The sequence below is a fragment of the Pelophylax lessonae genome (assembly GCF_965119305.1).
Source record: "Pelophylax lessonae genome assembly, chromosome: 11".
NCBI lineage: Eukaryota > Metazoa > Chordata > Amphibia > Anura > Ranidae > Pelophylax > Pelophylax lessonae.
The window spans coordinates 65,318,884-65,341,808 of NC_138778.1; the positions used below are offsets into that span (position 1 = coordinate 65,318,884).

General features: G+C 41.6%; 1 protein-coding gene across 3 annotated transcripts in view; it reads left to right on the forward strand.

Annotated features, from left to right (window-relative positions):
• The window catches only part of MXRA7 (matrix remodeling associated 7), a 111,364-nt gene extending 92,619 nt beyond the window's left edge, over positions 1 to 18,745 (forward strand). The window contains exons 4-5 of one of the 3 annotated variants that reach the window (XM_082272032.1): positions 4,334 to 4,393; positions 14,833 to 15,144. In XM_082272032.1, the coding sequence (XP_082128158.1) occupies positions 4,334 to 4,367 (34 nt within the window). In that variant the 3' untranslated portion in view covers positions 4,368 to 4,393; positions 14,833 to 15,144. Of the gene's footprint in view, positions 1 to 4,333; positions 4,394 to 14,832; positions 15,145 to 16,926 lie in introns of those variants that run through there. The other 2 variants (XM_082272030.1, XM_082272031.1) reach the window with 2 other exon arrangements.
• Positions 18,746 to 22,925: the final 4,180 nt, after the last annotated feature.

Genomic DNA, 22,925 nt, shown 5'->3' on the forward strand with positions numbered 1-22,925 from the left:
AGGTCTCACTCCAGCAGCTGACAGCCAGCTGGAGGAAGAGAAACCGGTTTTCAGCTGCTGAAGGGAGGGACATACAGGGCACTGTTTCGGTAATTGCCACATTGCACCGATCCGCCGATCCCTGTCCAGTCTCCCATGTGTGCCCAGGCCCCCTGCAGGAGGACCAGTGGTCCCCCCTATCGATGGCCCTGGTTGCAGAAAAGAAAATCGCTCCGTCTATGGCTAGCTTAACTGTCTAGTTGTGTATGTCCAGCCAAAATCTTTTAATTTTAGTTTTGGCTAGAATGCGGGAGGAATAGCATGCTTGATGGGTTTTACTGCTATCCAGGTCTCTGTTAGAGAAATTTCTGTTAGAGAAATTTCCCCTCACTTACTGTCCCTGTGGCAACAAATTTTTCACTGCAACACAAACAGCAATAACATTTGTATTTAGTACAGTAGAGGAAGGCTAGGAACCTATTCAGTATTATGTCCCTGTTGCAGATGATACCTCATTTCCTGTCTGATGTCACTGGGACAGCCAGGAAGGGGGAATCTCTCAAACAGAACTCCAGATAGCAGTGAGGGCCTATCACACTCCCCTGGTTTCCTATTGTAAGAAGGAAGATTTTTATTGCATGAAAATGCACTTTAAGTAAAATTTCTTCTCATTTCTATGTGTTTGGCTCACATGTGTTTTTAAGAAGAAACTATAATGCCTCGTTTCCACTGAGCGGTACGGTTCGGTACAGTTCAGTACAGTTCGGAACGGTACACCTTGATCAGGCTTGCGTTTCCACCGCCAACAGTACCTCAGCAAAAATAGTACTTCAACAGTATAGCTCCACCCTGTTGGTACGGTACTAATATGCTTGGTACCCCAAGCTAAGGCTCCCAAAAAAGTAGTACGGTACGGTTCGGAATTAGGGTACCATTCACAACTTTTGACAATGGAAACGGCAAAAATTGCGTACCATACCGAATCAAACCGAACCGTACTGCTCAGTGGAAACGAGGCATAAGTGGGCGATTACATACATGTGTGCAATACCAACAGGGCAGCCATCAGAAATTTTGGGGCCCCTTACACAGCTTTAGGCCTGGGCCCCTCCGGGCCTGACAACCAAAATTCCCCAGGGCTCACCCTCTGGCCGTCCCACCGAGTCCTTCAGTGCACACACTTATTTTAACACTCTTACAACTTAATACATGAAAATGATACCAATCCAGCAAAGATACAGCCCCAAATATTCAGCAAAGAGACATCCCAATCCAGCAAAGATACAGCCCCAAATATTCAACAAAGAGACATCCCAATCCAGCAAAGAGATGGCCTCAAATATTCAGCAAAGAAAAAGCTCAATCCAGCAAAGAGACATCCCTTCGGCTGAATCGGCTTACTCTTTGGCCGCCCTGCTTGAGCAATTGCTAGTTACTATAACAACTCAATCTCGTTGGTTGGGGCCTGGCCAGCTGAGCCCCTCAAAATCTCCGGGCCCCCTACATGTGTATGGGCTGTCCCCCCCTGATGGCAGCCCTGAATACCAACACGGGTTGCAATATGTGCATAGGTATAAATGGGCTAAAGGGAGTTAAAGTGGAACTAAACCTAAAAATGTAACGGTTTAAAAAAACAGTTACATTCCCGGCAATCCGTGAATGCTGTTCTATTAGTTGTGCTCTCAACCAAACTGTCAAACCATGAAATGGCTGGTGTCATAACTGACCACATGTGCAGCATCATGGCAGTTACAGATCAAGCAGAGGGTAATATGGCAGTATACTTGGCAGAAAAAGATAAGAAGGTTTAGTTTCACTTTAAAACTTTCCTTTCCACCAACGCTTCTGTCCCTCGTGGGCACTGGCATCTTCTCCTGTGTGCCTGTCTTTGCCTGTCTTCATTGGATGACATCACTCCAGCACATGCGAAGGAGGCTTTAGTTGGGGCACGCTGGAAGCGTCCTGAAACTATAAGCTGAACTGGGCACGTGCAGCTCAGTTTACATTGCTGGAGAAGACAGTGAGCAGACAGGTAGGTGCATTTTATTGCAGAGGAGACATTGCATGTCTCTTCTGCAATAAACGACTGCCTTCCTGCTGTTCGCTATAGCAGAAATTCAGTTCCTCTTTAAAAAGAAAAGTTTATGTTGGATCTAATTCTCTTACAGTGTGCATGTGATGGCAGACTGCCATTCCCCTCTGGACACAGTACACGCAAGCCTGTACAAGTATACCAAATCAAGATACTATAATTACCTTCTTAAAGATCCACCAGCACAGATCTACACCCTAATCTGCTGGGGAGTCCCATATCAGGATATGGAATTATGGCGGGACTTGTGTACACACCCATGAATGCATGAACACACATGCAAGTGTGAGAGCCGGTATTGCACTGTACACATAAAGATGTACACAAGCAGTAGCGGCCGGTGTATACGGGGCGCAGGGGCACCGCCCCCCCTATCCATGCGTCCGGCCCCCTAATCTACATGCGGGGCACCGGACGCATGGAGTACAATGGGATTTTTTTTTTTTTTAGCCATGTGATTAGAGCCAGAGGCACTCACAGGCTAAAAAAAAGGGTGGACCCGGGGTGCAGAGCAGTGCGTCCCGAGCCCACCCATTGTGTGACAATAGCGAATGAAAATTCTCTATTGTCACACAGATCCTCCTCCTGGCCAATCAGGAAGCATGTCCAATACGCGCTTCCTGATTGGCCGAAAGGCAAACCCCATGCCATTGGCTGGGGAGGAGGACAGAGGACTCGCCGCCACGCCGGAGAAGCCGCGAGCCGCCGCTGCCCGGCCCGCTCCTCTGAGAACTTTGGCCAGTGTGCAGCGGGGGATGTAATCGGAGGGAGGGATCCGATACTGGACGCAATGGACGGAGTACAGAGAGGAACCCGATCCCTGGCGTGTAGAGCTGTGAGCACTGGACACCCCCCACACCAAGGTGAGTCCCGGGACCCGCACTGCTCAACTCAGCATGTTTATTGGGGGAGCTAATACGACCGATCGCCGGGATCGGACTGGTGGGGTGTGCGCTGTGTGCCGCCTCCCCCTCTCTGCTAGACGTAGCCGGCTCCCCTCCCTACACGTGGGCCGGACGGAGGGAGCGGGGAGCTGCAGAGGAGCTGGGACTGGGATCGGTGGGATGGATGGAGGAGATCACACTTCCCCACACCCTCTACAAGGTGTACGGTCACCGGACTCCATCATCATAAAGGGCCACATCCGGCCCCGATACCTCCAGAGGGCCGCACTATAGCACCTCCAATATCAGTGGCTACAATAGTAAGTAGGTGTCAGTGATCATAATAATAACCCCATAATTGGTTTGTTTGCGCCCCCCCAAAATTTTTGAGCACCAGCCGCCACTGTACACAAGCATGAGCACACATGTAGGGTCAGGCTGATACTAATGGCTATAGTTACAGTGAGGGGGTTGGGACCTTAAAGTGACACTAAAGTTAAGAAGACATTAAGTATGTCTTCTTAACTCAGAAAAGTACCTTGTATTGCCTTGCAATGCCTCCTCCAAATCTACAAATTCCTTTTTTTCATTTTTTTATTTGCTGCTGCAATTTAACTTCATGTTAGATGGTGGCTACATTCATTCTCATTGTATTCCCAATGTATGTAAGAATATAGCCACCCTCTCTTGCATCCTCCCATGATGGACTAGGGACTATGGACGCAAATGGTCGAGAAAGTCCAACTCCTGCCGGATAGACTTAATCATTTTCTGTGATCCCCATTAGGTGAATTTCCCCTCACTTCCTGTAGGCCTGTGAGGAGCAGGACAAGAAATGAGGAGAACAGTCATCAATAGGATGACAGCGGTTCTAACCCTTTGTTCATTTTGCTGAACCTTAGTATCTTGGGGGGTTAAAGAGGTTCGGAACGTCTCAGATCCATACTGGCACAAACGCCAATAGATGTCCCTCCACTTCTTTACTGAAGTGGCATTGCTGATATAAAGAGCGATTTTCCTTTATTTCCTGTTCTGACAAGAAAGTAGGGGGAAATCTCCTCACCTGGGCCACAGATCACAACTAAAAAAAAAAAAATTGGCTATAACTTGTAAAAAAGGTAAATAAATCTCTACCCTGATCCTCATCCAATATTAGGTTATCAAAAATGATCATAATGCTTCAACATGTTATTACTGAGGAGGTGCAATTATTGAAAGTTATTGACCTTCAGTGAATGGTGGGGGCAGCCATTTTGTGCACTTAGTGAGCGAACGTGTGTCATTCTCACAAAATGGATGCCTCCATCACTTTGTTGTCCACATGTGATGTGTTCCATGTACATTGTGTGATGGTAAGCACCATGACTTTGCCTTTCAGGATAGAGTTGACCTCTGATCTCACATCACTGTAACACGTACAGTGCCCAGACACTGTGTGGTAAGACGCTGCACCCAATGTGTTAGTAATTAGACTCCCGTAATACTCATTAACATGTCTGTTACATTATCCCTTATCCCTTCACACTGACCCAGTCACCCTCCATTAATCACTACAATACCTCTAGTGATAAAACGGTCAAAGGTTCATTTCCTGCATGTGTACTTTTTAAGCCAACTTAAATATGTAAAATTTGTTTAAATTAACGGTGCATCCCTCCGTATAGATGGTCAGACGTTGGTCAGTTTACCTACCTTAGCTCTGCACACCTACATTTTAAAGTGGAACTAAACCCTCCTATCCTTTACAGCCAAGGAAGCTGCCATTTTAGCCTTTGTTTGATCTAAAGTTGCCATGTTGCTGCATGTGATCAGTTTTGAGGGCACAAGCAATTGTGATGGTTAATATTCATAGCGTGAATGTAACTGTTTTGGAAAAAAGGTACTGTATTTTCTGGCGTATAAGACTACTTTTGAACCTCAAAAAAATCCCCCAAAAATGGGGGGTCGTCTTATACGCCGAATATAATATCTCCAAGGTAACCTAAGTATAAGTATTACCGGTAGATGTAATCTCTCAAGATGCTGGCTATGTGGAAATCCTGTACCGGTATACCGTATGTACCGTAGCTTCGGCTACATACAGTGTAGCGTGAGCCAATCAGGGAGAGTATGTATACTGAAGCTACGGTACATACAGTATACCTGTACAGGATTCCCGCACAGCCAGCGTCTTGAGATTTCATCTACTGGTAATACTTAGGGTACCTTGGAGATATTATGAGAGATTACATGTATTACAGTACTTGGGGTACCTTGGAGATCCATGAGAAATCTGATGTTTTTCAATGGTGTTGCCTTGCTTCGGAAGGGGGGTAGACTTATACGGCGAGTATAGCCCAAAACCTATGTTTTAACTTGAATATTAGGGGGGTCGTCTTATACGCCCAGTCGTCTTATACGCCGGAAAATACGGTAAATATGTGGGTTTATTTTCACTTTGAATTCTAGCAGAACAGGATAAAAGCATTGCACTTGTGATCCACTGATCACGGATGGAATGTTTTGCAGGCTCCTGGGGTAAATAATAATAAATGGACATTTTTTTTCTGCAAAAATATGTTCGTTTATTATTTTTTCCTAAAAGGTGGAACTTTAAACAGCTAAGGTAATAAGCTGTGTGCATGAGCATGATCCTGCTGTAACTAGTGTCATGATCACAACCATGTATGGAACTTGGTCTCCATCTAGTGTTCAGAATGCAGTAATGTACAATAGCATGTGTTGTAGAGTAATTGGTACAGAATGCTTGCAGGACAACCTCAAGCTTTATATTAGCAGTCTGTATTTATTAATGAACCAGACCTGTACACCATTTTATATACACTGCACAGTGAAAATATTAAGTGGCAGATTTCAAACCTAGCCCGTTCAGTGAGATGTTCAGTGAGAGGTATTGTAGTGACTTACTTTAGTTAACTGCAATTGAATGCTTGTGTAGAATAAACACACTACTATCCCAAAAATCTTGTTTTTTTTTTCAAACTGCATATAATTAATACTTGCATATTATAATGTTCACATTGATTTTCTTTAATTTTCTCCACTTACATGTAGGCTAAGCTGACCTGCCAAAGTGACAGTGGTTGGGACAAGCGATAATAGAAATGCTTTTTATTCCCATAGTTTAAAGACTATTTGAAGCCTTATGCCTTTTTTTTTTCTCTTTTTATTCCTGTTTTGTTATGATTTTTGTCAAATTTTAACTTGTACCTTGTATCTATTTCATTAGTAAAAATGACAGACATGACAGATTGTTGTACACCCTTGAGCTACTTGGGGCTTACAAAGCAATGAATACTTAAACCCAACAAAGAACACAACACACAGATTGTGTGTGATCAGCTGCTTTCCTGATTGGAACAGCCAGGAAAGGACAACTGGAAATTTTGAAATCCTTGTTCCTTGTGGCTTCATTCATCACAGAGGAGATGGGAGAATGGATGTTTCTTCATCTCCTCTGTGGGCAATCTAGTCGACTATTTACTGTGGTCCCAAGCTCCCCACTGGAACAGGAGAGCCTGTGAATGGTAGCTGGGAAGAGCTGCAGCACTGTAAAAGTGATCACAACAACTACATCCATGATCTAACAATAGAAAAAAAATGTACCTTGATATATGTGCCATCGTCCCCAAATCCTATACAAATCAAAAAAGAGAGGAAAGAAAAAGAGGGACTATATCGGTATCAAAATGAAGGGATGCATACAAATCTTCACACTTTCATTAAAACGCACAACTTTATTGATAAATAAAAAAGACAATAAACATGACACCACATATTACATGAACATATATATATATAAAAGTTAGATCCGTAGCTTCCACATAGGGTAGCTAGTACAAAATACAAAATTGTTGCAGGATCTAAATATAAGTGCCGTCTGACGGTCCCCAGTAAGCCAACGCATTTCACAATTTGTAGCTTCCTCAGGGCACCAAAAGACCGGAAAGACAATGCACTAAAGAAGTATGAAAAAACAATCACGTATTGTAATTGAATCGTATCATATGCTTCATATTAACAATACTATATGGCTTCACATAATGCTGACCTGATAAACGCCCTACAGAGGGCTTAGGGCAGGCTGGAAAACTGTATTCCTGGGCAGGCTTCAGGATCCCTTGTGTGTGGATGGATAAAAGGATGGCTCAAAATGTTGTGCAACTGCACTGACCATAAAGGCTTGGAAAGCTAGCTTCACTATTTTTGCTGTAGATGGTAGTATCTCCCAATCACTGGCTCAAGTTGTCAATTCCCTTTCATCCATGGGTAGAAGCATAGGGTATAGGGGAATTCTAAATGATATAGATGGATGAATGAATAACATCACTCACAATGCTCCTAAAGAAGGAGTATATATAGACATATTTACAACATATCAAACTGGATAATAAGTATCTGCCACTCCCAAACTTCTGAATCAGGATGGAGGGTATAAGAAGGAAGGGAAGGACAGAGATTTTCCTAGTCCAGAAGACCCACAGCTCAATAGCCTAAAAATGCCAAGCCGGTCCCACCTATTTGCATCCAAGAGAGTATTAAATAATTACCAGGGTCCTTCATATTGGGTGCCATATATCTGGGTTCGCTACTCAAGTAACACATACCTTTCCTTTCACAGTCTCCAGCGTGTCCTGTCTTGCTCTCTCCGGTCATGTAACCGGCTTATAAGGGATACCACCTCTGCCCTAATTGGCTCATCCCCCACAGCTGAGGTCTATGGCGCACACTGAGGGAGGGGCCTGGTCGTCACATCCGCTCAAAGGGCAGAAGTGACGTCGGCAGAGCGGTGGAAGTAACAAAGGGACTGTCACCAGAGAAAGATCTCCGGGTCGCTGCCCCATTTCCTCCCCACAGTGGAGGACTTGTAACCACCACCGAACGCCTGCCACAGGATACATATCTATACCCACAGTCAGGCCAGCATAGCACAATGAAAATAGGCATACATATATCACAAGCGTATCTAACCACAATCAAATACTATAGCCACTTGCTGCTCAGGACATTTATATACATACTCTGGGCAAGTGGTTAATTAATGGTAAAATACATGATAATTATTTTTAATTGCTGGATGTGCCCAAGTCAAATGATGGATCAACTTGGGTACAATCAGCCTGCTCATACATGAATCCAATCTCGGCCCGTCCCTGCTGAACCGGCCAAGATTCGAACCATTTATGGCTGCCACTTTTCATATTTCAGTGTTCTATGCTTGCATAAATTAGTAACAGCCACACCCCTCATCAAAAGCTTCCTATTTAGACTTCTAGAGCTGAGAAGCGGGGAGGTGCGTGTCTGAACAGATCTGTTAGATCATGGAATGCACTGGGCAGTGTGGCCAAACTCTGGTGCCTATTGGACTGTGTATTCCTATTTAGACATACTGTGCAACTGCTATAACTGGAAAGTGGAGGTAAGATTATGCCAACGGTGTTGTTCATTTTCTGTCTATGTGACTGAATATCTATTTCTGTAACTTAAAAAAAAAAACTTGTTGCCACTATTCATAACCAAAAACTTTGTAATAGTTTGTCCCAACTTCTGTGACTTTTTTACTGGACAGCTTGGTCTCCATGTAAACATGGATAAAAAAAAGAGTTCATATGCTGAATACTATCATTATATGCATTAACTACACATAATTGGAATACAATATCCTTTACAATTGTGGTCCTTTGAACTGGTATCAGACGAATGCATGGAGAAACGGACAATGAAGGCTTTGCTCACTAACAAGTTCTCAGGTCATATAATTGTACACACAACATACATGAGCCACAACCTTCATACAAGTCTAAACATAATCTGAATTTTTTCCATTAATACTAGGTATTACTTAAAAGTTGATCACATACAATCATTTTAAATATTTAGAGAGAAATAAATGAATCAAGGGATGCAGCTGTATTCTTGTCTTAAAAAAAATATGCAGAAAAACCTTTGGCTGGTTTAGCTGTTTTTTTACCCATACAGTGCCCCCCCCCCCCCTTTGCATTGAGGAAAACTCATTTTATATTTAATGAAGTTTGGAGGTATTTGTAACCTTGACTGCTTTTCATGTATGACAGATCCACATCTGGAGTTGCCATATAGACAGCCACGTTGACATAAGGACTGCGTAGAGAGAAATAGATTTTTGAAGATATCTATACTTATTTCATAATATCTTAAGACATATGTGATAATGACATAATTAGGAGGTATCAGTAGTTCTCTTTTTACTAGTAAGATGTCAGGCAACACAAGTCTACCCAAAAAAAGGGCGCACCAGCCTAGCGCATTATCCTCAGCAGGCTTTTAATAATAAAAGTTAAAATCAAACTACTCACAAACATGCGTGGTAATCAGCACATCAATTCCAAAAAGCAGCATCAAATGGAAAAGTCCAATGTCTCATGTAGACGAAGGGCTAACGCATTTCGAGGCCGTGCCTCTTCCTCAGAGCCTCAGACGCGGATCTAATCTCTCTCTGCTCAACCAAAAAAAAAGTTTTGCCTTTAGTTATACTTTAATTCTGTTTTTTTTCTTGCTACTTGGTTTTGCTAGTCATCTACAAGTCACCATATAGCAGTGATGGTGAACCTTGGCCCCCCAGATGTTTTGGAACTATATTTTCCATGATGCTCAACTACACTGCAGAGTGCATGAGAATCATGGGAATTGTAGTTCCAAAACATCTGGGGTGCCAAGGTTCGCCATTACTGCCATATTGATTGTTTAAGCACCTTATGTTTTAGAGCAGAGAACTCCATGCTGATAGTGTTTGGTGCAGAGTTTTCAATGTTAAAAGAGTGAATCAAAGGACACTATCTCATGCCTTGACGCACAACCTTAAACTATCAGTAACTGTGACCCAACATTTACCCCCTTCCTTCCCCTGGGCCATAAAATAGGACAAATTGTATAATTTGACCTTTAAGTCACACTCCTGAGTGCAGCCCACCAGGTCCAGTACTTTCCTTCTAACCCACTCAGTGATTTTAACTGTGTGGAACTTCCCCACCAGGTCTTCTTCCTGCTGTATATGCTCATTGCAGCCTTATTCATTTTTAGGGGAAGATCTGTACTCCACTGGACCCATTGAGGCAACCATAAGTGTAGCTCCCCATAGGAATGAAAGGGGCCATGGTTAAATGTGCTAGATGAAAAGGGCTAGGTCTACTGCACTCAGGATGGTGAGGACATGCCTTAAAGGACAACTATTGTCATAGATACAATTATATTTGAACATAACCCCTTAACAACACCCTAACCCTAAATCTGCCCCAAATATTTAACACTTAAACCCTAACTAACCCTGAAACCTTACATTAAACCTTAAACCTATACTCTGGGGTGATATAAAGCTTTAGTTATGTACAAACTCAACTCCAGGGCGATATAAAACACTAGTTATGCACCTAATAAAAAAACATTAAATGTATTTTTTACTGTCATAAATACCCTGTTAACTAATTAGGGCTTTGTTGTTGTGAAGAGTGTTTTAATACAAAAGTTTGAACTTTTAGAACAGGAAAACAGAGAGATGATCTCATTAATGTGCTGCAGTTCCATCATTGTCCAGTTGGCAGGTTAGGTGGGCAGGTGGCCAAGACGGGTTCTTTAGTTACATTGGAGAGTAGTGAGGTCACCATCCTGGCTGTACTGTCTGACAGGGGATTCCAGGCTGAATAGAAGTGACATCATTGGCAGGTAAAGCAAGTTTCCATGTATTCATTTTAAAAGTGCATGTATCTATTGGCCTAGAGTTCAGCTTTAACCCTTAGTTTTATTCTAATACAACTCCTAAAATCCTTTTTCTAAAGGCCCGTGTTGATGGACTTTTTACTTGTGCCCATGGCATCGGTTTTACATCGGGTGCGGAGCTTTTGAGATCATTTAGAATTTTTTGACAAATGCATATGACCTGCAGTTGGCTTTCCTATGATCTGCTTCAAATGTTTTTTGCATTCCCATAGATTTGTGTGGAATGTAAAACCTGTTATGAGCAAACAAAAGCCAATTCGCACAGACCATTTCCTTATGCAACATACACACGTGCAGATTATCTGCAGATTTACCTTTTCTATGTAGTGCAAGGGCCTGCTGGATTGCATACAAATTGAAAGTGTTTAGGTTTGACCTCATATTATATGGTTTTGGTAAGTCTGCAGACAAAAGTCTGCAGATAATCTGCACGTTTGTATGGGGCATTAAAGTGGTTGTTAATGATCACAGTTTAAAACAACCTATTCAGTTTTAAATAGAAATGAAAAACAAAACATTTTTGTATAGATATAAAATATATTATAAATACAATTTTCCCTTTTTTTAGAAGTGATCACATTCCCTCTGTTCTCATCTGCTTAAGAACTGGGGGAAAGAGAAGCAGCAGCACACGAGCTTCCCAGTGAATGGCTGTGTAGCAGGGGGGTGTCAGGACAAGTCTGATCATAGGTGAATGGCCCACTGTGTTCCCAGCACAGCTAGAGAACTGACCACACTTTGCTCTCCTGCTTAGTGTGGTCAGTTTTTAATAGGAAAGCAGAGGGACTGGTAGGAACGCCAGGGATTTTACACAAAGGAAGCAATACAACAAGAACAGAATACTTTATCATACAAGTATATGGTACAGCAGGCACATATCAGAAATGTGAAGTGTTGGGGTAACAAATGCTTCAACCCTAACCCCATAAATCCCAGGCTTATCACGTCAGTCACCTAGCCTAAGTGCTTCTCCTGGTGGCAAAAGTAACTGCTTTTCAGATAATAGGAAACATATTCCCATATTCATTCATAGCATTGATTAGGAATTCACCTTAACAGCCCTCTTCTGTTTTCAAGGGCCTGTGTGCTTAATTTTTTGGTTAAAACTAGCGAGATTATTTACAAACTTGTTTCCTATATGTCTCATGCACTCCAGCAGCAAGTCCCTCTCACTAAAATTGTTGGCTCTAGTTAGTTGCTTATATTTATTATTGTTCTCTTTTGTCTGTATACTATCTCTAAATACTAATAAAAGAGATTTTAAAAAATAAGTTAGTTCTGATCCTACTGTCCAACAGAAAAACCGAGATCACAAAAATGGCCAGCAACAGAGTCCCGGAGAAGTTAACAAAGTTAGGATGCTAAATGATCTCAGAAGCCTGTCCAAATGATGTTAAAAAAAAAACAAACAAAATGCATTTGTCCATTGATATAGGCCTAAACCCTAAAAAAACAAAATGACCTGCTTCCATAATTCAATAAGAGCTTATCTTGTTTGCCAAAGGTAAGCTATGCTGTCAAGCCACATGTAGTTGAAAAAATAATTTCAGATATGGATTTTTTATACATAGTTACATTGGTCCAGCTTGGACAGTTGTAACTATATATATACTGCTCAAAAAAATTAAAGGAACACTGAAAATACATCAGATCTCAATGGCGAAAAATATCATGCTGAAAATCTATACTGATATGGACTGGGTAATGTGTTAGGAACGAAAGGATGCCACATTGTTTAATGGAAATGAAAATTATCAACTTACAGAGAGCTGAATTCAAAGACACCCCAAAAATCTAAGAGAAAAAATGATGCAGCAGGCTAGTCCATTTCGCTGAAGTATCATTGCAGCAACTCAAAATGGTACTCAGTAATTTGTATAGACCCTACGTACTTGTATGCATCCCTGACAACATTGGGGCATGCTCCTTTTGAGACGATGGATGGTGTCCTTGGGTATTTCCTACCAGATCTGGACCAGGGAAATACTGAGCTCCTGAACAAACTGAGGTGCAACCTGGTGGCGTCAGATGCACCAAAACATAATGTCCCAGAGGTGTTCTATTGGATTTAGGTCAGGCGAGCATGGGGGCCATTCAATGGTATCAATTCCTTCATCCTCTAGGAAATGGATGCATACTCTCGTCAGATGAGGCCGGGCATTCTTGTACACCAGGATGAACCTAGGACCCACTGCACCAGCGTAGGGTCTGACAATGGGTCCAAAGATTTCATCCCAATACCTAATGGCAGTCAGGGTGCCATTTTCTAGCCTGTAGAGGTTTGTACGTCCCTTCATGGATATGCCTTCCCAGACCATTACTGACCCACCACCAAACCGGTCATGTTGAATGTTACAGGCAGCATAACATTCTCCACAGCTTCTCCAGACCCTTTCACGTCTGTCACATGTGCTCAAGGCAATCCTGCCCTCATCGGTGAAAAGCACAGGGCACCAGTGGCGGACATGCCAATTCTGGTGTTCAATGGCAAATGTCAGTAGAGCTCCACGGTGCCAGTCAGTGAGCACGGGGCCCACACAAGGGTGTTGGGCCTATAGGCCACCCTCATGAAGTCTGTTTCTGATTGTTTGGTCAGAGGCATTTACACCAGTGGCCTGCTTGAGGTAATTTTGTAGGGCTCTGGCAGTGCTCATCCTGTTCCTCCTTGCACAAAGGAGCAGATACCGGTCCTGCTGATGAGTTAAGAACCTTCTTTGGCCCTGTCCAGTTCTTCTATAGTATAGTAACTGCCTGTCTCCTGGAATCTCCTCCATACTCTTGAGACTGTGGTGGGAGACACAGAAAACCTTCAGGCAATGGCACGTATTGATGTGCCATCCTGGAGGAGTTGGAATGCCTGTGCAACCTCTATAGGGTCCAGTTATCGCCTCATGCTACCAGTAGTGACACCGACTCTAGCCAAAGGCAAAACTAGCATTTGGTGCACCTGTTGTTAATTTCATTAACATCAAAGCAGCGGAAACTGGTTAACAACCCCCTCTGCTACTTTACTGACCAGATCACTATCCCAGGAGTTTAATTGACTTGATGCTATACTCTGATTAAAAAGTGTTCCTTTAATTTTTTTGAGCAGTGTATATACCATACCTGGTGGATTCCCAAAAAGTTGGAAATCTCTGAAGTAGATACCGCTACTCCAGTGATCTCAACTTGCTTCCAGGTCCCGTGCTGAGCGGCTGTCCTGTTGCATTCTGAAAACAGGAGGTCAATTGCTTGTTGCCATTCATAGAATGCAATGTAACAGTGCAGCTTTAGTGCTGCACTGTTACTTGTTATATCTGCATATCAGATATCAATCATTACCTTACTTTCTGCTAGCTGCTTTTGTTGCTTGTATGGATCGCTCATTCATATTATTACACACCTAAAGAATGCAAAGTGTTTTCTGATTAGATGAGGTGATCAGAATGAGATCACCCCCCCCGCCTCTTCACCTCATCCAATCAGAGAATGCATTGCATCCATTCTCTAAATGGTTCTGGTGCCGAGCTGCTAACCTTTTCTCTTCGCAATGCAGCAGGGCAGTCACTCTGCATGGGACCCAGAAGCAAGTGGAGTTCAATGGGATAGCGGTGTCTATTACATTGATTTCCACCTTCCAGGGGATCAACTAGGTATGGTATATGCATAGTTGATTGGTCCAAATGGACCAATGGACCTATCTACAAAATATCCATACTTGGAATTCTTCATTAGGATTTTTGATTCATACACACATTTTTTCACTGAACTTTCCATTGTAAGAAAAGTAGGTAAAAGAATAATGTGAAAGGTTGTAATTTTAGAACAATATCCTCCATCTACAGAGATGAAACAATGAGGTGTAGATATTGGCAGAAACTAAAGAAAAATTAGGTGGTACTCATGTAATGGCTGCTGGTCACAATACCACATAGATTATTCAGGTATAATAAATTATTTTAGAAAAAAAGAGGCACGTGGCTTATATATAAGACACTCCAAATCTAGGTTTAGTTGAATCTTAGAAATACTGTTGATCCTATACCAAGCATGAGGTCAAACAGAAATACTATTGGGAGGAACTCCCTGCGTTTCCAGTTACAATAAAACTAGTGATTTCCTCTTGTTTTTGTCTTTCTACAGAACTGAAGATGATAAGAAGTTATCCTTACAGTCCAGCTAAAGAGATTTACTGAAAAGATCTGACCTGCCCACCCAACAATATTATGAGCAAACCAAAATTCTGAACCAGTTCCATAGGAGAACACCAGCCGTTTTCTGTTGTTGGATTTAAACCAGTAACTGTTTTTGGAGGTGTATAGCTGGGAGTTAGATGGAATTGCCTTGAACAGAAGGCCAATGCGCAGTCCAGTGCTGATCCATGTATTGTTAACCAAAAGGTCTATACAGCACCTCTGTCTTGCTTTAGCCATTTGAATCCCAGCACCTAAAAATTTTATCCAGATTCCAGAGGCTTTGTTTTTCAGTGCAATAACCTTCCCAAAAACTATGCAAATATTGCCTTAAGTATTTGATACATACATTGTAGATAAATACATATACATTTTCACTATATGGTGTGGTACACAATAGTAGATAATTCTCATTGACTCTGGACTGTCATTGCTAGATATTAGTGCGGATATATAAATGTTTATAATGGAATTTTTGTAATAGCAGGGCAAAGTGCTTGAAAGCCTGGAATCCCCAGCAACCAGTCAGGAATCAGCTTTCAGTATTGTGCCCAATCCTTGCTGCTTAAGACGAATCTTTGAATGGTTGCTATGGGTTACTGTATACCATTACCTTTTGCACTATGTTATTAAATAAGCCCATATTTCCTTGACAGTGCTGATCTGCAATTGCATCGAGTTTAACAAAAAGCTGGGTTTTGTTACATTGAATTATCCATAATATACATATAGTGATTAGTACATTGCTTTCCCTAAGTGCTTCCTCTCTGATCCCCCCCCCATAATCGTGATACATACTTAACTAGCTGTCCTCACACATAATAGCAGTAGTAAAATAATAATAATATAGATAGTTTGTTTGTTTTGCCTTTTATCACATTACCTGTTTTGCACTCCTACCAGGTCCACATAATGGCTGCCCTTAGATAGAGCTATTTGTAATAATATAGTGAACCTTGCCTGTTTTCCAGGTGCTCTTGAAAAGTATTACACTAAATTGTTACAAATGTTTTTTGTTATATAATTTGTGGTATTTGAAATAAACCTGTTTAAAGAACAACTGAAGCTCCCCTTAGTCAATAAATCAAGAATTCAGCTAGACCATGGGTGTCCAACCTTTTTGCTTCTCTGGGCCACATTGAGTGTAGAGAAATTTTCTCGGGCCGCATATAAAATATATGCTATAGTTAAGGTATATAAGTAATAAAATGCCGCCACGCCCTTCCCGTGCGGTTGCACCCCCCGCACTAATTTAACACAACTAGAGGATGATCAAATTAAATGGAATCAGTATACGGAGGTTTACTTCTTCTGAGAGATATTAAAGGAACACTCTAACCACCATGACCACTTCAGTGATTTGAAGTGGTCATGGTGGTAGGAGTCAGAAACACTGCACATGCTCACATCCCCCCCCCCCTCCCCTCCTAGGCAGCCTCTGCCTACGTTAGTTGGAAGCCGCTGTGACCGTGCCCCCGACCTGACTTTCCTTCCTCCCCAGCAAAAAAAAAAATTGTCAGGGGGCAGTGGGCCGCATTACCTGGGGTTCCGGGCCGCATGTGGCCCCCGGGCCGCAGGTTGGACATGCCTGAGCTAGACACTAAATGGGTGAGCTCTTACCTCTGCAGCCTGTCTTCTGCCTGTGTGCCACAGTGTTCACTGAAGCAGTCCCACACCCCTGTGTTAATTAAGATCAAGAGCTGTGCATACAGCAGGGAGCTTGGAACTGCTGCAGGGAGTCCGCTGCTTATCTAGAGAGAATAGACGTCCTCTCTGCAGCCTGCTGACAGGGGACAAGCTGAATTCATCCTAAAGCAGCTCCTGTGCAATGAAAACAAAAGATCTTAAACATTTACTCTCTTGCTGCACCTGAAGTTGATTTATTGATTTTGGAGAGAAGCTTCATTTGGTTTAAACCCCAACCAAGCTCTTATGTTCAATCCCACCAGTTAGATTGCAAGCTCTCCAGGGTGAATTGGATTGTAGTCCTGTGTGTGGCATATGTTATATCAGAGATGGATGCATCATGTATTCTCCTTACCAGGGTACAGAGGGAACAGCTGGGTGCCATCTTTAAGATGATGGAGAAAAACCAGGAGACCTTTGGGATGATGTCAGAAGGCGACTTGAAGGAGCAGCTGAGGCTCTACAACATGTAGTTCTACTCTGCTGCTAGAAGCAACTCAAAATCTCTGATTGTATCGAAAACTCAATATTTTCAGGCATGCTTTGCCATGTGGGATGTGTTAACATTTTCTAATGGCTATAACATTATTTTGGGAATGTGTCTATACACTGTCCTAGAACTTAATGCATGACCTTTCGACAATGCAAATGTATTTGTGTAATTAGCAGAGGACCGTACTGAGTTTGTTGTGAACATTCAACAAAGAGAATAAGGATGTTTATACCAATTTCAACTATGTGGATGATTTCAGATACCATTAATACATGTCATGAAGGGGTTGTGAAGATGGCCAGAGATCTCCCATCATGCTGGAAAAATTCAGTCGCCAATTATGCAGTCTTTTTCTTTCCATTGGGAAGAGAATAATCTTTTAAATATACTTACTGAATGTTACAAGGACTGGTGTAGCTTGATTAGCCAACATAAAATACTGGTACATTGGAAGATTGATTCAATACCACCATTTTTTCTAGAGCTTTATCCCTATACCCTATAATAAAAAAAATAATACATTGTAAAATAATCTTTTCTTGTATCCCTTCACCATAGTAATGAAGATATACTGGTGGAGCGCTAGATTAGGATTTTTGTAGATATTTAAATCTTTTGTTGTATTAGTTAAGAGGCTGCTTTTTGAAAACCAATGGGTTAGAAGAGAAGGGACATAGAATCACAATCGTAGATGTAATAAAATTACGAGTGGCAAGTATGTGGTTTACAGATCAGATCAATTTATAGTCATTAAAAAAAGATACTGATCCCCTTTATAAGGGCTCCTGCAGGTGAGGGTTGAGAGTAAGCTGGACTAAGAATTTGTACCCTGGAGTAGATTTCTTTACAATGGATAGAGGCCATGTTCTGGTCACCAGTCTACTGGATGAATAAAAATTGAACTGGACTGTCAACCATGTGCTTGGTGCTATCTCCATTCTACCATATTCACCAAATTAATAGCTACCTAGATTGGAGATAAAATAGATTATCAAAAAAGCAGCGCAGAGTGACAGTTTTACAGTAATGCAATAAACTGGTTTGGACAATCCCTGGAGCCAGGTCGCCAGAACACCTAAAACATTGCCACCTAACTTAAAGCCATTTCCATTATTGTCAATGATAGCAAAGATTCCTGGACACCTCACAATTTCATACTGGCACTAAGATTGTACTAGCTAGCTTATGAATTCATTGATACTTCAGTCTGGTCCCATGCAACAAGTACTGTATACTTGACCAGACAGGAAGAGGCTTGCAAGCCTTCCCATAATGAGCTTACCAGGAATGGAGACCCTGGTGCTTCGCTGTACTGAGCAATACTTTCTTTATATATATCATTTGATTTAAAACACAGCTACTCTGTCATTATGATGATTTTTATGTTTTTTTCCTGGCATTTGATATATATATTGTTGTTTTTTTCAGTGATTTTTTATAGGAATTTGCTAGCATGGCTTACTTCCATGCAAGAGACAAGGTGTAATAGCTGCAGATTGCACAGTAGCCAGGCTTGTGGAAAATATATGACCTAGGTACAGTAGAGGCTCCACCTAGTATACCTTAGAAGCTCCACCCTGTGATGGGAATAGAAGATTTTTGTGACTGTGCTAATTGCACAGATGTTTTGTTCTTCTTCTATAACATTTCTTATAATTTCTAATAAAATATTTTGCAAGCCTTATTGTTTTTGTGTGTGGCTTTTTATTTCGTATGGTTGTAGCAAAATATGCAGTTGACTTACTGTACTGTATTCGTTTTTTTTTTTTTTTTTTTGCTTTTTCTAAGGGATATATAGCTTTAAAGGTGAATTCCAGGGGAAAGAAGAAAATACCCTTGTAGTGTGATACCCTAAGCCCCCCCCCCCCTGCACTGTAATTTTTGTTTTGCATAGGATACCAGGAAAAAGTACTTTAACTTACCTAATCCCTCGGTCCTGCAGGCTTCTCCTTCCATGCGACCGGTTACCCAAAGAATCTTCTTTAAAGCACATACAAATGTTACAATCTGATTGTACAATCTCCATTAGATCTACCAACCAACATGTACTGGGAGGGCCTGCCTGATTGGATACAAATTGATTGGATACTTTAGGTAGGTCCTAATGTTGCATAGTTTTGGTAAATCTAAAGTTGAATGTACAGAGATTGCACAGTTAGATTATTACGTGTACGGTGAGCCAAAGGCACTCTGGCTGGTGGTTGCAGCTCTGAGGTGATCAACTACTATGGAGGACTGCAACAGTCATGTGTACTGGACCCACAACTAGCTGTGTGTGTGTGTGTGTGTGTGTGTGTGTGTAGCAGCCATTTTGTCATGTCTCAGCTCATTTTAGTCATGTTGTCATGTGAAGGGAATAACCACAATGACCTTTGTCTTTTAGTTATACAATATATAAACTGTTAACTGTTTCCAGGACCTTATCAATCCATTGATTGGACACACACACACACAGACCCTTTCCATGAACTAATCCCCATTCCTGTCTGGAAACCCTAATAAAACTCGCAAACTGAGCATTTCATAGAACTAATAGATACCAGTCCTAAATGGAGTGAGATCGCTGTGCTATATTCATATAAAATAATATGACAATAATATGGCAAACGGTATAATCCTTAGTGAGAAAAGCAGCTGACACAAAAAGACAGTAAACCTTATCCTCAATGAAATGGTAAAAAATGGTGTCGCGCTAATCAACATATAAAAATTTGAGCTGACAATAAGAAGCAAATAAGTCCCAAGTGCAAATGTCGAGTCCACATAAATCCCAGATAGATGGAAGGGTGCAAGCAGGAGAGTCCACCACCAATCAAGATACCAAGGTACTCTTACCAACTTTAAAGACCCCACAGGGTCAAACACGCTCTGAATATGGATAGACAGGTGACAAAGGGAAACCAATCACATCGGTTCGTCTCCTCCTAAAACGACCAGATCGGACTCCCAACCGTTCCTTCAGACACTCAGGAGACATAAAAGAATAATCCCCTCATGGTGTAGTATCGTCAACAATGTATTAAATAAGAAGAAAGCAGCTTACATTCGTGGAGATGACATCCAGCGTGTAGTATAAAAAATCGTGTGGGTATCCTACCAGCAAGATGGCCGCCGCGTCCCTCGTCTGCGCATGCGTCAAGGTTTCAGCCAATCCCAATTCAGGGATTGGCTGAAACCTTGACGCATGCGCAGACGAGGGACGCGGCGGCCATCTTGCTGGTGGGATACCCACACGATTTTTTATACTACACGCTGGATGTCATCTCCACGAATGTAAGCTGCTTTCTTCTTATTTAATACATTGTTGACGATACTACACCATGGTCTCCTGAGTGTCTGAAGGAACGGTTGGGAGTCCGATCTGGTCGTTTTAGGAGGAGACGAACCGATGTGATTGGTTTCCCTTTGTCACCTGTCTATCCATATTCAGAGCGTGTTTGACCCTGTGGGGTCTTTAAAGTTGGTAAGAGTACCTTGGTATCTTGATTGGTGGTGGACTCTCCTGCTTGCACCCTTCCATCTATCTGGGATTTATGTGAACTCGACATTTGCACTTGGGACTTGTTCGCTTCTTATTGTCAGCTCAAATTTTTATATGTTGATTAGCGCGACACCATTTTTTTTACCACCAGTCCTAAATAGCTTAGTTGAACGGGATGGGTAATACACATATCTGCAGATAGGTTAGCAGTTATAACTCTGAAACTTCAGCATGTTTCATAACTCATGAGATAATAATAGCACAGCAAGAATACAAATATTTACTTTCCTCAGTTAATCTGTAACATTTCAAGTCCAGATACCCATATGTCAGACCATATGGGGAGCCACTGGCACCCCTTATCCCTCCTGGGTAAAGTAGACATCTGAAACCTGTAATATTTATTTTTATTTTGAAGCAAATTTAACACTGGACAATATTCTGCTAGTTAGCAAACTTTAAACTGTAGATATTCAGATATATGAATACTTATATATACAATATACAAAATTGTATCTGAGACATGGTCATAAATGTAATGACCTCCCAGCAACTACCCCTTAGACCAGATGATTGGTCAAATGGTCTCTGTTAACACCCCTTTGTTTCCAGAGAAAAGGGAGATGCCACAACAGTTTGACAGTTCTCATGTACCATCAAACCAGGAACATCTGTCAAGTTTGAGAACCAATAATACCTGGCTCATTGACTGAACTCTGCTAAAATCAAGGACACTGCATGTATTCTTCTTTCTCAACGCTGTTTTTTTCCTCTTTTGCTGTATTATGTCTTTATATCTTTGTATCACCCTTTTTTCTGTAAATAATATTTTCGCACCAATTTAACCTTTTCCTTATTCAACCTTATTTTGAAAAGTGTTAACCTTGTCTCCTTTTAATGCAAGCTAAATTAATCCCTTACTCTTAAAGAGCTCTATGATATACAATAAATCGCTGAACATACCTGTCCGTGGTGTCAGTGTGTGTTATAGACCTTTATTCTAAAATCATAATTGGTATTGCTAAGATTATGAGTTTCCGTCCCTCTGTCAAAAGGCGGTGGTGGTAGTATAAGAGTTCATTTTTATTTAATGTAGCCCAGTGACAAATACTCTCAAGCTGCTGGCACCTAGATTTCAGTCAAGCAAGCTGGAAAACTTTGTGCAGGGTGCAGCTGAGAGTGGCATTGTTACACAAGTGACAGCGCAGTTTGAGATTGGCCAGCCCTTTGTCACGAGTTGGTGAGGAGGGCGGGATCTGATATCCGATTCTGTCACAAGGACCAGTAGTCCTGCATTGTCAGTAAGAACACCAAGGGCCTGCCCACAACCCAAACCAAAGAGAAGAGGTGAGTTCTGGCTGCCAGAGGAGCCAAGGGATAAGGTGAGAAAAAATATTTTTTTTACTGATGCTTAACCTCCTTAGCGGTAATCCCGAGCGTGACTCGGGGTTGATTTTTCATATCAGGAGCGGTAACCCCGAGTCACACTCGGGGTGGATTGCAGAGAGCGCAGCGGTGTTCTCTTACCTTATCCTAACGATCCAGCGATGATCTCTCATTGCTGAGATCGCCAGCCGAGAGTCCCGCCGCTCCTCCGTCCTCCGTCGGTGTGATCACTTCCTAGTTCCGTTCCCTGCAGCAGCAATGCTGCATGGGAGCGGAAATAGGGAGGAAATTAAAAAAAAAAAAACGTTGCACAAAACACATTTTATATTGTATATATATATATATATGCACACACACATATATCTATATATAATATATAATGCATGAATTATAATCTAATCAATATAATTTTATTATATATATTCTATATTAAATAATAAAATAATATTATTGATTCGATTATAATTCATGCGTTTGTGTTTCAAATTTATCACATCTGGGATGTCTACTAGAGTCTTATTTTGGTCAGGTTTAAGTCAGTAATTACTAAGAATTGTAGGCCTATAATACATAACGCCAAATTTCCATGAAAAGAATTGTACCGCTTTTGGTATGTAATTCCTGACATAATCATACCGCCAGGGAGGTTAAGCAAAAAAACGAAGAATTAGCCCTTGCAATGCATGGAAGGGGAAGGCCTACTGCTGTGTATTGTTTTCTCTTTCCCAGAGATCAGCTCTCGAGCTAAACTGCAGGCAGATATAAAGATACTAATGAATGCATTTATAAAAACATCATTAAATGTATTTTTTAATGCAAGCTGCGTAAGTTTGAGAAATTACTTGGTATCAGCCTCTTGCAGTCCCTATCCTTAAAAAAGGAAAAAGACGCACAAGGAGCCAGTCAGTTGTGCTGCAGTGATTATATGCTAACATACAGTACCCTAATAGGAGGAGAGAACATAGTGACAAGGATATGAGCTATTTAGTCTTCTGCT